General features: G+C 43.0%; 1 protein-coding gene across 1 annotated transcript in view; it reads right to left on the bottom strand.

Annotated features, from left to right (window-relative positions):
- Positions 1-556: 556 nt before the first annotated feature.
- Positions 557-14,802, bottom strand: part of FAM117B (family with sequence similarity 117 member B) — an 85,903-nt gene continuing 71,657 nt past the window's right edge. Inside the window, exon 8 of the mRNA XM_008166883.4 lies at positions 557-5,845. Coding sequence (XP_008165105.3) covers positions 5,530-5,845 — 316 coding nt within the window. The 3' untranslated portion in view covers positions 557-5,529. The remainder of the gene's footprint in view (positions 5,846-14,802) is intronic.

Genomic DNA, 14,802 nt, shown 5'->3' with positions numbered 1-14,802 from the left:
AAATATGGTTAATATTCTTTCCCTGTAACTATACACACAAACCAACATTTGCAAAAAAAGTGTCTCGAAATTAAATTCTGAAATATACAGGAACCTACATAACAGCAGTTTGATTTTCGGAGGAGCTAAGCACCCCCACATCCCATCTAAATCAATGGGAGCTGCGGGACCCTGCATTTTTAAAGTAAGTGCTCTGATTTTAGGTGCCTATGTACCCAGTTTTGAAAACTGACACCATAATCTCATAAAAGCTCTTTAACAGTAATGATATTTATCTCTTACATTGTGCTTTTTCATCCATTACGATGGATGATCTCTTTACTAACTTGAGCTTTATCAGAGAAAAACAGCTTTGGTCCTGAGAGCTCTCAACTCCTGTTGAGTACAATAGGTGTGAAGGGTCCCTTGACTTCAGGACTGGATGAAAAGGCCCTGGTCCTCTAGCAACAATCATTTTGGGTGCCTATGGCCAGGCCCTTTATTTTTGGTCATTCATTGTTTATTGTGAGGGCAATAATTAAATAAAAACAAAGAATAAATGGAAACAACACACAAGCCCTGTTTTGGAGATATTTATTGAAAATGTGTGAATAAATTCTGGGTGGGTAGGACAAGTCTGAACGTTTTTTCAAGAAGAAATTTCTAGCAGACATAAGTCTCACATCAATCTAGAAAAATAGAGGAAAAAGTCCCCAAACAAGACTAATATGTGCATTAAGAGACAGAGGTGGATCAAAATACCTGTGGGTACCCAAATATTGGTCTTTGCAACTACACATTACACATTTTATTTCCATGCAGTTTACCAGATCAGATTTTTCCCCTAAGGTTTTTGTGGAAAAGATGACTGGTCTTCAGCAAGAGAGAAAATAAATCAGAAAGGGTAAAACCTTTTTGATACCACTGGCAGTGAACTGATGTGTGGAAGTCACACCACATTATTTCAGAGATGGTGGTGAAGGAAAAAAAAAATAGGGTACTCTTGTAAGGGACTTTTGCATTACCATTTATTTGCCACCGATGACACCAATAGGAAAAGCTAATGGATGTCCCTAGTTGTTAATTTTCCCCCTCATTACCAACATTTATTTATTTATTAATTTCTCATAACTCCTTGCTTGAAAAGCTTTCTTGGCAACTTTAACCCATTGGGAATAGGAATTAAAAGTGATAAATTGGTGCATAAGCATTGAGAAATGCTGTCCCTGCCGTAGGCCTAAAACTCACCCGGACTATGGTTTTTCATGTGTTTGTTAACAGGTGCATAATGTTCATCATATTTTAACTTCCCCAAATACTACAAGGATGAGGGATATGTAAGTGCCTATCGATACAGGCTCCTATTTTCCCCAATAGGATCAACTTCCACAGTACTCTCCAATAATTTCAATGTTTTGAGATCCGTAAACCATAATTTAAAGTAAACTAAAAGAGTAGCCTCGAGAGTAAATATCCTTGAAGAACTGCTGTTGGCTTTATCAAAAAGAACGAGGAGTCCTTGTGGCACCTGAGAGAGTAACAAATGTATTTGGGCATGCGCTTTTGTGGGCTAAAACCCACTTCATCAGATGCATAGAGTAGAAAATACGGTCGGAAGATATCTATAACAGTACATGAAAAGTACATTTTTTCATGTACTGTTATAGATATCTTCCAACTGTATTTTTCACTCCATGCATCTGATGAAGTAGGCTGTAGCCCACGAAAACTTATGTACAAATAAATTTGTTAGTCTCTAAGGTGCCACAAGTTCTCCTCGTTGTTTTTGCTGATACAGACTAACATTGCTACTACTTTGAAACATGTTGGTTTTATGGAAATCTTAAAAAGTTAGCAAGTTTTGCTTCAATATTTTCTGTATTTTCCATCCTTTCTTCTTTACTGGGGTCACATGGATGAAAACAGGATTTTTCTTGAAAGTTAATACTCCTGACATGTCATTCTTTTTTCTCTATATCCCATTAAACTGTGATGTCACACATGGGATTATGGCATCAGGTGAGGAATAAGCAGCAGAAGCAAATGAAAGTTTAATAAGATCCTATTATCCTGTGTCTTGAGTAAAGAAGGAAGAAAAATATTTTAATAGTTGCAACTGCCAACCTAGAGCTATATTACTACTACTACAATGGCACAGGCCTTTTATACTCTACAGAGCTTATGAACTCCACAGACATTGGGCTGTTTTTAATGTTGGTAGAAAATAAGGCCAACAAGTGTTCACTAACTTTGGATGCCTCACATTTGGGATGTCCAGTTTAGGATACTAAGGGCCTGATTTTCAGCGATGGTAAGCACTGAACCACCCACTGCTTTGAACTGTAGTTGGGAGTACTCAACACCTCAGAAAAACAAGTCCTAGGTGCATCAAGTTGTGAATCCATGTAAATGGTCACTGGACAATTTTTGACTAAATAATTAAGAATTAGAGAATTCAAAAAGGTAGCCAGTCTTGTGCACTAGTTTTCACTGGGGATAGGTATGTCACAACTAATTTGAAGTCTTTATGTCAGACCATATTTGAGAGATGTATGGAACACCAACACCCCCCATTTTCAAGAAGTTAAAAACCCATACACTATTCTAAGATCCATGTCTTTAAAAAGACCTATAAAACTTTACCAAATACCTCTGTTCTGGAACAAGAAAGAGCATGAAAAATGTAAGGCTAAAGAATTTTTTTTTGCAGAAGTTGATCTTCAAATAGAAGCCATCTTACCACCTTAATATGAGTCATTGCTGTGGCATGTTCAAAAAAATTTAACATTAAAAAACCTCTAATTCAGTTTTGGGGTTTTTCAACTTTTATAAAAAAAACTAGAATTTACATTTGGTTCCTAGTGGAGTAGCCCACTATTTTATATAGTACATTGTCTCCTAATGCACTTCTATGTGAACTAACTAAATGAGGGGGTAATGTTCAACTATTACAATGATTGGTACTACCGAAACATCTAAGATAGGAGATCCCATTTCCTATTTTAAAATATTCACTATGTTGAACAAAGACATTAGAATGCATTTGGACGGAGGACGGTTAATAACCCCAGACTAAAAGTTTTATTATATGCTGACTTTAGCCCTTTGGTACTTAACTATCCAGTTAAGATCTCCTGATAAGCACCATGCTGTTTGGCATTAATGGCAGAAGCACTTTACCTGTTACTATGAAAGAAGTAGAAATTAGTTTGGATGCCATACAAAAAGTCCCCTTGCCTAAGTATTTCCATCTTCCACAAAGCCAAAAATATCAGATTTTGTCCAAACCCTAACGCTGTCTAAATAAGCTACCATGATTTTTAAATGTTTTAGAAAGGAGACCTCTCTTAGGTGTCCATAGAATTTACTAGTAATGTCCCATTATTCCTAAAATGGTAATCTTTTATAATGTAGCTTGGATGTACTAACCACTACTATCTTATCAAACTCTCCCCTCCCCCAACTTTATTGGTGTGCACCAAATATGTTCATTCATGACCAAGTGCTCTTACTCACATGAGTAATCCCACTGATTTCAATGGGAATGAGTAAAGTGAGTAGGATTTGGTCCTCAATTTGTTAATTAATTTAACAGATCTAATAACCCTATAAATAACCACAATGGACTAAGTGTTGAAATTTGGTTATTAGGGAACTTTAAAAAGGGTGCTCATTATACCATAAATGCAGCACTTATGTAGGCTGGTGCATTTTACAGTTATTCTTTTAGTAGATTTATTGCTATATGTTATTATGTGGGATTTATAGGAACTACCCAATGTGCATCATAAGTACATAGAAACTATTAGCTGCTAAGACACACGAGTATTTTTCCTGGCTCACGTGTCTGCAACCAAATTCTCAGTGTGTTACACAAAGAACAAAACGATTACATTTGCGATATGGTTCTTAAAAAGATGTAATTACAAACAGGTGTGTGATTATGCAGCTGATCCATGGGAGTTGTTGGTATGTAAGTCAATGAGAGCTGCACATATGCAGTGGGTGACTATTCAGACCCAGAGACTATACATTGAAACACCTACTTTGAAATGACTGAAGCCACCTCCCCAAAACAGGGATTCTGTCAACTGATTTTTGTAACCTGAAGATACTTTGGTATTAAAGCAGTTGCAGATGTTTGGACTGTGATATTTATCTAAAGACAAGAAGTGCATTTCAGTACTCTGGGAGAAATCTCACTGCAGTCCCTGAACAAGCTCTCTTTGAACATCCCTCCCCGTTTTCATTTTTTATTTCAACTGTCAAAGAACCACAGAGGCATAAAGGAAACTGGTAACAGCTGCAAACCAGAACCAGGCATCAACATATCCTCTCTCTGACACACTCGACAATGTTGCTAGTCAAAAAGGGAGAACATATCTGTTGCTGTTGACTGCTGTGTAACAAATACCATGCCTAACAAACTACTACCCTCAACACACCCACAAAACAGCATTATGACAAGGATGAGGAATCATGCATAGCCATTTCAGTATCATGTGGCTAGGGTCTATAGTACAGTGATCAGCCACAACAGAGTGAATTTTGTGCCAAAAACTGATGCATGATTCAGACTGAATTACACAAGTAACCAAGAGATCTCTCAAGAGCCAAGTGGCAGGTTTTGTTTTTGTTTGTTTGTTTGTTTGGGTGGAGGCAGGGAAGAGACATTTTTTAACCCAAACAAAAGTTCTAGGGAAAAGTGATTACGCTACTGGGACAAGTGCTCTAAAATGCTATTTTCTGCCCATGTAATTAAATGTACACAGGAATTCTATCTAGGGAGTAGCCGTTCAAGAACAATGTGGTTTACCAAAGCACAAACCTCTGATATCAAAACCAAATGCACATAACATACTAATATTGTTTTTTCTTTCCTTTTGTTTTACATTTTGTATGCATTAATTTATTTGCTTTTGTTGGGAGTAGGGACCATTGAACAAGGTCACATGACGGAGACTGCTAAAGTATTTCAACAATCCTTTGGTCCCAGCAGCTGGAAAACAGCTGAGAAAAACGTACCACCCAAAGAAGAGAAAACAGTGGCTATGAAAGTGTCTTTTGAACATCCTGCTCTGTATCAGAAAATGCAAACTTGTTATAAAATATTCATTTTCATACAAAAGATGGGTCTTGCAGTGCCATATGGTTACCTCTCTCTCTGCAAGTTACAGTGGTTGCTGGCATCAGCTGTCTCTCAAAATGTTTGTTGTTGTTGAAAAAGTCTAAAGGACACAAAGCATCACAATAACTGATCCTTCCAATGGCAAAGAATTAGTAACAGTCTTTGTCTTATCAGAGCTTGGGGAAAAAAAAAAAAAAAAGCAGGCGAGAAATTGAACGCGAGTCTTCACAAGTAGAGTACGGCACTGCTTCCTCCTAGATTTCTCAGCATGCTACCAATATAGTCATGGAGATCAGGAGAATATGACTATGACAATGTCATGAGCTCTTAAAATGAACAAACAGGTGTGACCAGTCACAACTAGTTTAAACAAGGTCTTCCTAGCAGTCTCTCCAGAACAATGCCTGCACAATGGAGACTCATCACTCAGCTTCTTCGATATGTCCTGATTGCTGGAGTATAGAGGTCTGTGGTATTACTGTACTTGTTCCACGAGAGATCCGGTCTTGCTCAGTGTTTGCAGACAGGGAGGCCATGGCAATGGGCTGTAGCAAATTAGGTGTCATGCCAGAGGAGACAGTCAGGCTATGAGTAGTGCCTTTGAGCGTAAGATCCGGTGTGGGAAGAAGTGGTTTGAGAATACTGACAAGGCAGAAAGCAGAGCCACTTTTAGGAATGAAATTCACTTTGTTCTTGTCAGGACAGTAGAAGGCTGGAATTTCATGCAATGGCTTTGGCCTGCAAATAAAACACAAAACAAAATGGTTTAAATTCAACACAGAAAAATCAGATTCACTCTCTGGCAGAAAAGCATAGACTATCTTTAAAAGGTGACCTGTACATACTATGACAAAAAAATCAACATATTTAGAATGATTTGCAGCATGCCCATACAGCAAGAGTAAGAGCATTCATCACATAACTGACAGTATTTGCGACTTGGAGAAGAACTGAAGATCAAACAAACACTTACGTCACACCTTGCAGACCTACTGTCTCCTGCTTCCCAAGATACACTATGGTATAACTATGGAAGTCTGCTCTAGATTACATCAGGCTTTTTAAGTGTGGTTCTACTCTGAAAAGTAATTCTGTTCAGAAGACATTGTGGGTTCCCATGTGTTGTTTCTCAGACTCTGCCTTATTTAGAGAGAGACTTTTTTTTTTTCTCCCTAACTGCCAGCCCTAGGTACTGAAATGAAAATTAAGCTGCGTTCTGATTTTTGCATCACTGTTATTATAGATTCTACCAACAAAAGTCAGCTCAATTCAACCCAACTGAGCCTCTGCAACCCAGGTCATCTGCAAATGTTACACATTTGTAATGGAAAGTAAAATACAGCCCCCAAACAAGTTAATTCCTGCTGATGTAGAAACCAAAACAGAGCACAATTTACTCCTCCTTAGGCTGTGTTGGTTTAAAGTAGGAGTAAAAAGTAGTCAAAGCTTATATTTTTTACACTAAAGTTAGCGAATAGGACTCTGACATACACGGAGAAGTGGTACTGATTAAGAAAGTGCCCATTTTACATGATGCCTTTCCAAAGCAAAACCACATTTGGAACAAAAGTTTGTAACTGATACAAGGAACCAAGGTATAACTGCAAAAAAAAACCCCAAAAAACAAAATAAAACAACCCACCCACACACATTTAGGAGCTTGTTGAAGAGTATGCAGAGGAATAGCCTCTTTTACTATAAACATATCCATTTCCACTCCCACTGCTACCCTTCCTGATGTTTCCCCAATTCTCATCCTTGTTTCCCTTCCAGAATACTATTTCTTTATTCCAATGTGGATACAGTGAGGAGGAAGGGAGGTGGTAGCTGCATAACAGCATCACCAGCAAGGAGAAAAGACCAAACACAGTTTTACCTGATGCCTCATTTGTCAACACTTGTGTTCACCAGGACTCGGCTGGCACAGGGTGTGGCATGGTTGTGGTGAAAGGAGAAAAGCAGCAGCTGGGAGAGGTCTATAGCATGAAGGGGAAAAGAATTTTCATTTTTGTTTCCCCTACAGTGTATCAGCAGCGCTGTGTACGCACGTGCACAGACAAGCACTGAGAGGAAGGAAAATGTGTGTGTGCAGGTGGAGGGGAACTATGTCCCTTTTATCCCTGTCAGGTTGTGCCTATGCATATGATGCAAACTAAGTCCAATTTAGATTTTACAAAATCATGGTATTGTTAAATACACACATTAGGATATATTTTTCTTACAGGACAGCTTCTCCCTGGCTTCTAGTACACACCCATAAAGGAAGATGTCCAATGGGAGTACAGTCCCTGAGGGAGCCATGCTGTTGGGTGAAAATGTTGTTGGTGGAAGATAATACCACAGGGGGCCAGCCTTCCTCAGAGGAGCTCTATGATGCGCAAAGCTGATAGCAGAATTCCCCTGAACTCTGGGTTTGGGAATTCAAACCCTCTGCCTCGTCTAAACTCTCCTCCTTCTGCAACTGAGGGTAGTGCTAGAAGGAAATTAAGGTGAATTTTGAAGTTTTCTGGAACCCCAGTCATCCTTCTATGGGTTTGACTGCAGGAGGGTACAATATGGTCCTATATTATGTGCAGAATACACCTTTTTCTATTAAAGATATTCATTATATAACTAATTTTATTTGCTGGTCATCTTAAAAAGGGTAAAGGTCATAATTTGAAAGGTGGATTCTGGATTGATGATTTCTGCATGTAGTGTCATGTCAGAGCTTCAACAGCATACCATTTCAGAATCAGGAGTGTTTAAAGCTTTAAATCCTCCTTTCTGTATAACTCTATATAATTCTTTTTGCGGATACAGACTAACACGGCTGTTACTCTGAAATCTATATAATTTGGAGACCATATGCAGCCTACACTGCACTACAATATACTTTATACAATATATATTAAGTGTCCTACGTGGAGCAGAATCCTGGAAAAATATTAAGTCCGTCCACTGCAATTTGAACAACTTTCAATATACAGTAACTCCTCACTTAATGTAACTACAACTAAAAAACATTTTCCTTCGTAAGTGGAGCACTTTGCATTTGTCTTTGTTAAACTTCATCCTGTTTACCTCAGCCCATTTCTCCAATTTGTCCAGATCATTTTGAATTATGACCCTGTCCTCCAAAGAAGTTGCAATCCCTCCCAGTTTGGTATCATCCGCATAACAAGATATCATGCAACTGATAGTGCAGGAAAAATTATGATGACGACGACGACGACTGATATGTACAATGCCCTATCTCTCAGAGGGTGAATTATTATTGATTCCTGTACATATTTCTGTCACAATGCTCCTATGACCTAAGCTATTCTTTTGTCTAACACAGGTTCAGATCAGGGACTTTGAAGTACTTTACTTCTATACTGGAAAATGACTGTCAAAATTACTTGACTAAGAAGTTGTGGTTAAGTGACACACACAAGTTTTTACTACTTCTTACTCTGGATAGCACTGCAGAGTTAACAGAACGAGCTGGATTCTATTCTGGCTCTTGCATCCTAAGGCAGAGCTGTTAACTAGTGGTGGCATTTTTCAAAAGCATCTAAGTGACAGGAGCACAAGTCAAAATTAAAGAGAGTAGGACTCATGCTCCTAACTCACGTAGACTCTTTTGAAAATACCAATCTAACTCCCAAAAACACAGGGCCAGATCCTACCCTCAGTTACCCTTTGAAACATCAGTGGATAGAACAGGGGTAACTGAGGATAGAATTTAGTCTGTTGAGTCTTCATTGGTGGTCATGCTGCACAACATAGAAAAACGGAGCTTAACTTTCAGATCCCATGCTGAGTTTGCAGGGCTGGCCATTAAACACATTTTTATACCTGTACATGAGCAAATACGATCTGGAAATCACTGACAAACATGGACTCAATTATGCTATTTTTACGAATTCATTTTTCAGAGCAGAACTAATACATTAGTGTACCAAATTCATCACCAAGTTATTTACTGTCACCTACCCTTTTCTGCCTCTTAAGGCAATGACGCTGCCTGATACTCACATTTAGACTAACCATCCCTAGATCATACATCTGTCTCTAGGGATGGTGATTTTTCTCCCTAGAGAGATCTCTTTTCTCTGCCCTACTATATATATTTTTTTAATATTTAACACCATTACAAATGCTGGAGGTGAAGTGGGGTTTGGGGTGGAGGCTGACAGCTCGCAACCCCTCATGTAATAACCTCACGACCCCCTGAGGGGTCACGACCCCCAGTTTGAGAACCCTTGGCCTAGTGATTGCAGGCACTCTATTTTTTACATTGTGCCTCATACTGTGGCACAACAGCGGCATGCGGTTTAGCTGTGTAACTAGACACCTTGCGTTACTGCTTCAACTATTATTATATACTCATTCGCTCCTCAAAACTACAAACCAAAAACCCAACCCTGTAAAGATTTACATCCCATCTTAACTTCAAGTTAATAGGACCAATCGCATAATTACAAATTAAGCCTATGTGTACTTTTGGGTTGGCAATTCGTAGATGGCCAATTAGTCAATTTACAAGCCAGACGTTTAAAAACCACAAATTATATTTTAAGTAAAGGATGAGGTGATAGGCAACCAATGGAGATAACCTTTCTTGGCTGAGAAAGTCTGGGAATTAAGCCTGGCAACGATGTGATTCACTGCATATCACAGCACTGAGGTATTAATTTGACCTTTTTAGGAAGACTTCCACAACTTGTCATTATATTTTTTCTTTGACAAAAGCTGGCCTAATGTATCAGCATCACAGAAGACAAGGAGGAAGACTTTCTAAAATGAGTGTCACTTTGTGTTCTATTTTCTGAAATGGGTATTATGTACCATTTGGCCCAATTTTCAGAATGCTAAGCATTCACAGCTCCCATTGACTTTAGTGGAAACTATGGATGTTCAGTATCTCTGAAAGTCAAACATTTACGTTAATGCTTTCATCTGAGACATTTGAAGCATTTCTCTTTAGGAACGGTCACCCACCTATTAGACCTGCACTTGGTAACAGAGTAAAAAGCCTGGATGTAATCCTCAGTTCAGTATTTTGAAATCTGTAGTCTTTCATTCTCCAAGTCTAATTTCTTTTTGAGTTGGAGCCCCTTGAAAAGCTACATAGTTTTTGAACTAACCGATAACTGAATTCTCCTCAGAGATTAGAATTCTGAGGAGATAATATGCTCAGTCCCTAAAGACCTTCCCTCCTCTTCAAGTTGAAAATAAAAAGCAACACTATTTCAATATTACTCTTACAATGTATTATGTGTGTTCCTACATCTTAAATAGTTTTAACCAGTAGTCAGACCTTATGGCAAAGTTACAAGTTTATTCCAGCATTTTCAATTAAACCTAATTTTTAGGGGATTCAAACTTTCCTAAAAGATGCCTCCATATGGTACTCCTGGGGGAATTCTCCACCGCTGAACAATGCAAATTGTTGCAGAAATTAATGTTGTGCGTGCAGAATTTCCTTTCCCCCACAGAAATGGGCTGCAGTGCTACTAGCCACAACTAAGGGCCGCTGGGCCCAGCTCACACCTAGAAGACACTGCTGTGGCAGACTAAGCTAGAGAGTTCCTGGCAGCTGCAGTTCCCAGTATGCCCTGAGGGAAGGAGATGGCGGTGAGCAGGAAACGCCACAGAAGTCTGGGACCGAGCATCAGGCTGTTTCTCCCTCTACATCTCTGGGCTCTCAGCGGGTGGGGGTCTGGGGGGGTCCTGCGGGTGGGCTCTGGGGGCGGGTGTCAGGGCAAGGGGGGGGCCGTGGCTGGGCTCGGGGGGGGGGGAGGTGCAGGTGTCGGGGCAAGGCGGGGAGCTGTGGCTGGGCTCTGAGGGGTAGGGGGTTCAGGTGTATTGGCTGGGCGGGCGGGCCCCCCCCAGCTGGGATCTGGGAGGTGGAGGGGGAAGAGAAACAAGAACTGGGTTATCATAGGGGTTTCTTTAACTCTCTACTCCTGGGGGGAATTTTTGTGTGTGTCTCTGCATTGTTACAGACATACTTGCTGACAGATATTTTGAAATAAATTACCAAAATAATTGAAACTGGCATGATTATGTAGTGTTATGTAGGGAGCCAGGGTGGCTTCCCTCCGACCCTGAGGGTAAAGTGCCTTTCCCTCAGCCTGAGTGGGCGGGGCCAGCCCAAGCTTGCTCCACCCCCCGGAAGGGGAGGGGTGGAACAGGAAGTATAAAGGGCGGGGCCCTTAGCTCAGTTAGGGCAGCACCAGGGAGGGAGGCAGACGCAGACCGCAGGCTGCTCCCTTCAGAGCCTGCTGCCACACCAGGGGAGGCCCTGGACCTGTGGAAACCTCACCTGGAGGACGGACTGGGGCTGCCAGGACTGCCTGCTGCCGAGTACCCAGAGGAACTGGAGGAGCCGGAGGGGGAGCGGGAGCTGCCAGCAGCCGAGTACCCAGAGGAGCTGGAGGAGCCTGAGCCTGAGGGGGAGCCGGAGCTGCCAGCAGCGGACTACCCCGACGCACTCACGGGACCAGAGGGATTCGGGCGAGCAATCGGGTAGGAAGTAGCCCAGGGACAGAGCTGCACAGTGGTGAGTCTATGTAGCGGGACGACCCCGCTGACCCAGTGGTGGGACCCTCGTTCTGCCACTGTCAGGGTCCTGGGCTGGAGCGCAGTGGTGTAGGGTGGGCCTGCGCTCCCCTACCCGGCAGAGCCACGCCGGGACCATTGCCGGCGCTCCCCTGCCTGAGGGGCGCGCTACTGACCTTAGCCGGCGCTCCCCTGCCTGAGGGGCGCGCTACTGACCTTAGCCGGCGCTCCCCTGCCTGAGGGGCGCGCTACTGACCTTTGCCGGCGCTCCCCTGCCTGAGGGGCGCGCTACTGACCTTTGCCGGCGCTCCCCTGCCTGAGGGGCGCGCTACTGACCTTTGCCGGCGCTCCCCTGCCTGAGGGGCGCGCTACTGACCTTTGCCGGCGCTCCCCTGCCTGAGGGGCGCGCTACAGACTCTGGCTGGCAGCCGCCCCGCCGCTAATTCCCCGCTGACGGAGGCGTGACCCAGGCCGGCCAGTGACCTCGTAGCTCCCCACCGCCCCCTAGCGGGTAGGTGGGCCGACACCGATCACATGTTATCTTGACAAATAAAATTTGCAGAATTTTAAAATATTGTGTGCAGAATTTTTATTTTTTTGGCACAGAATTCCCCCAGGAGTAATATGGAAGCTACATCTACAGGTGCCTATCATAAGAACAATTATTTTTTCTTAACAGCAATTATTTTTTCTATTCTTTTCTTTGCAGAGAAATAGAAAACAATTTTTACTGATTCTACAAGTTACAAATACAAAAAGAGGGGGGCAGAAAGTCACATGAATTGCAATTTTTATGGGAGCTAAACCAGTTTGTAAAATGTGCCTCAGGACCTTTAATGATTACATGTGGTCAGGGTTTTGTTTCATCTAAAAGACAAACTCCAGTAGCCAAGTCCCCCTAGCAGTAAACAGATGCACTAGTTCTGTGCCAACTCAGAGCCAAAATCTGACTCCCCTAGTAGGTACGTAGGGTTGTAGAGGACACAAAGAGCCTCGCTCACACATCTGCAGATTTTCTGTAAAGACCAGTCACAATTCCACTCCCTGTGCTCAAAGCAGCAGAACGACTGCTCCCTCTCTGTCCTCCCTGGGAGGTAAGACACCCCACGGGGTGGGGAGCAGTCACTGCCCCACTGGCTCTGCACTGGCCCATGAAGAGAAACCAGACACTCCAGGGAGAGCAAGTAATGGACTGTGTTGCCTGTAAGTCCCTCCTTCTCCCAGTGTACGCACCAGCGAGCGCAAGGAGGGATCACGTCTCCCTAAGACAATTCCTTTAGGACTCTCCCTTGGGGCAATGGATATCCACATTGTCTGTCCACTTCCGTCAGTGCCTATCAGGAACAATTTGGTCCTTCAAGAGAAAAGTGCCACCCGCTGACTCACCAAGGGACCAATCCAAAGCCTACTGAAGTCAATGGAAAAAGACACTCATTGACTTCACTGGGCTCTGAATAAGGCTTTTGCTCCTTTTCCTTTAACACATTTTTCTTGGACAGAAAAACTCCATGTGCTGAATGTAATTATACATAGTTTATAAGATCTAATGAGATCATAGCCAAGGTAGTATATATAAAATCAAACCAATTCACACTCACCCTATTTAGGCACTGATTTACACCTGTTTAAAATATTCCCACCATTCTGTAACTAACTTAGGAATATTGCTGTACTCTATACATACATTGTTATCGTCTACTGTACACTGTTGTTGGTTATAAAAGTCCTGTAAGCCTCAAGGGTGTATTTTTTTGCACAAATTATGAACATTTACATAAGAGTAAATGTATCTCCATAGATTATCCTATGCTAAATGTTCATTATTTTTTTAATCAGAAATAAGAAAGTACATGAAAGTACTGAAAGCGGTGTTCCACTGCAACAAACCAAAGGAACTTTCTGTGGCTCAGCAAAATCGCCACATGAAAGTAGGCATCCTGAAGGTCCAGAGCAGCAAACCAGTCGTTCTGAGACAATGCAAGGAGGATAGTCGATGGAGTGACCATTTGGAACCTCATGCACCTGATACATTTGTTGATGCCGAGCTCCCAAGGATTGTGAAAGCAGGTCAGCCTGTCCTCAAACTGGGGAGATGAGAAGGGTGGAAGCAACCACTGGAACAATGCTTTGGATCAAGGAGTCAAAATCGGCCCTTGGAGAGTGCAGTGGGAGGGCGTATGGATTGACCAAACCCGCAGCCCACTTTCTCCTTTGGAATCTGTCCCTATTTCTGGGGTAGTCCTGTTACCTCGGAAGATGGAAAGGCTGTCCAAACATGCACAGCGGACAATACTACTGCTGCTGAATGTGGTAGTGGTGCCTCTGCACTGCCGGCATGTACACCGAGGACCACAGGGTAGCCCTGGAGTCCTTGAAGGAGTGTGGCGTTTCGTCAGTTTTGTCCAAGAACAGCGTTTGGTCAAAGGGAAAATCCTCAATGGCTTGCTGGACATTGGGGTAATATCTGAATTCTGCAGCCAGGAATACCTCCTCATGGTGACCACAGAGGACATTACCCTGGCCAAGGTATCCGTGATGTCTAGCGCAGACTGCAAAGGATGTCTTAGCCACCATGCAGCCCTCAGTGAAAAATACCCAAATTCTTCTCATGAGGGGTCTTGGGCAGCTGGTCTGCAAACTTTGACATAGCTGTCCAGTTGACAAAATTGTGCTTGGACAGCAAGGCTTGCTGGTTCGAAAAATTTGCATCTGTAAGCAAGAGGTGGTGTAAATCTTACTACCCATGAGGCAGGGCCGGCTCTAGCTTTTTTGCCGCCCCAGGCAAAAAAAAAAAAAAAAAGGCGGACAGACTGCCAAAGCAAACAAACAAACAAACACACAAAAAAAACCCCAGCAGCCGCAGGGAGCGTGTGGAGGGCGGTCAAAGCGGCTTGCAGGGGGGTGGGCAGCCAGGCGCTGCAGCCCACTTGCAGCCGGGCGAGAGGGGCTCCCCCCTCCGGCCTTGGGGTGCCTCTCCCAGCCGGGCAGGCTCCAAGGGGGCTGACACAGGCAGCGCTGACTGGGGTCTGCGACGTCCGCGTGGGGCTGGCATTGGAGCGGGGCTCGGCACACTGCAAACGGCGCTGGGATCAGTGGGGCCCGCCCCTCCGGTGCCCGCCACAGAACCCTCCCTCCCTGCCTCTGCTGCCCGCCGGGCCGCCGCA

This window comes from Chrysemys picta, chromosome 11 (assembly GCF_011386835.1).
Source record: "Chrysemys picta bellii isolate R12L10 chromosome 11, ASM1138683v2, whole genome shotgun sequence".
Taxonomy (NCBI): Eukaryota; Metazoa; Chordata; order Testudines; family Emydidae; genus Chrysemys; species Chrysemys picta.
The sequence above is the reverse complement of the archived record's forward strand: the minus strand, read 5'-3'. Positions and strand labels throughout refer to the sequence as shown.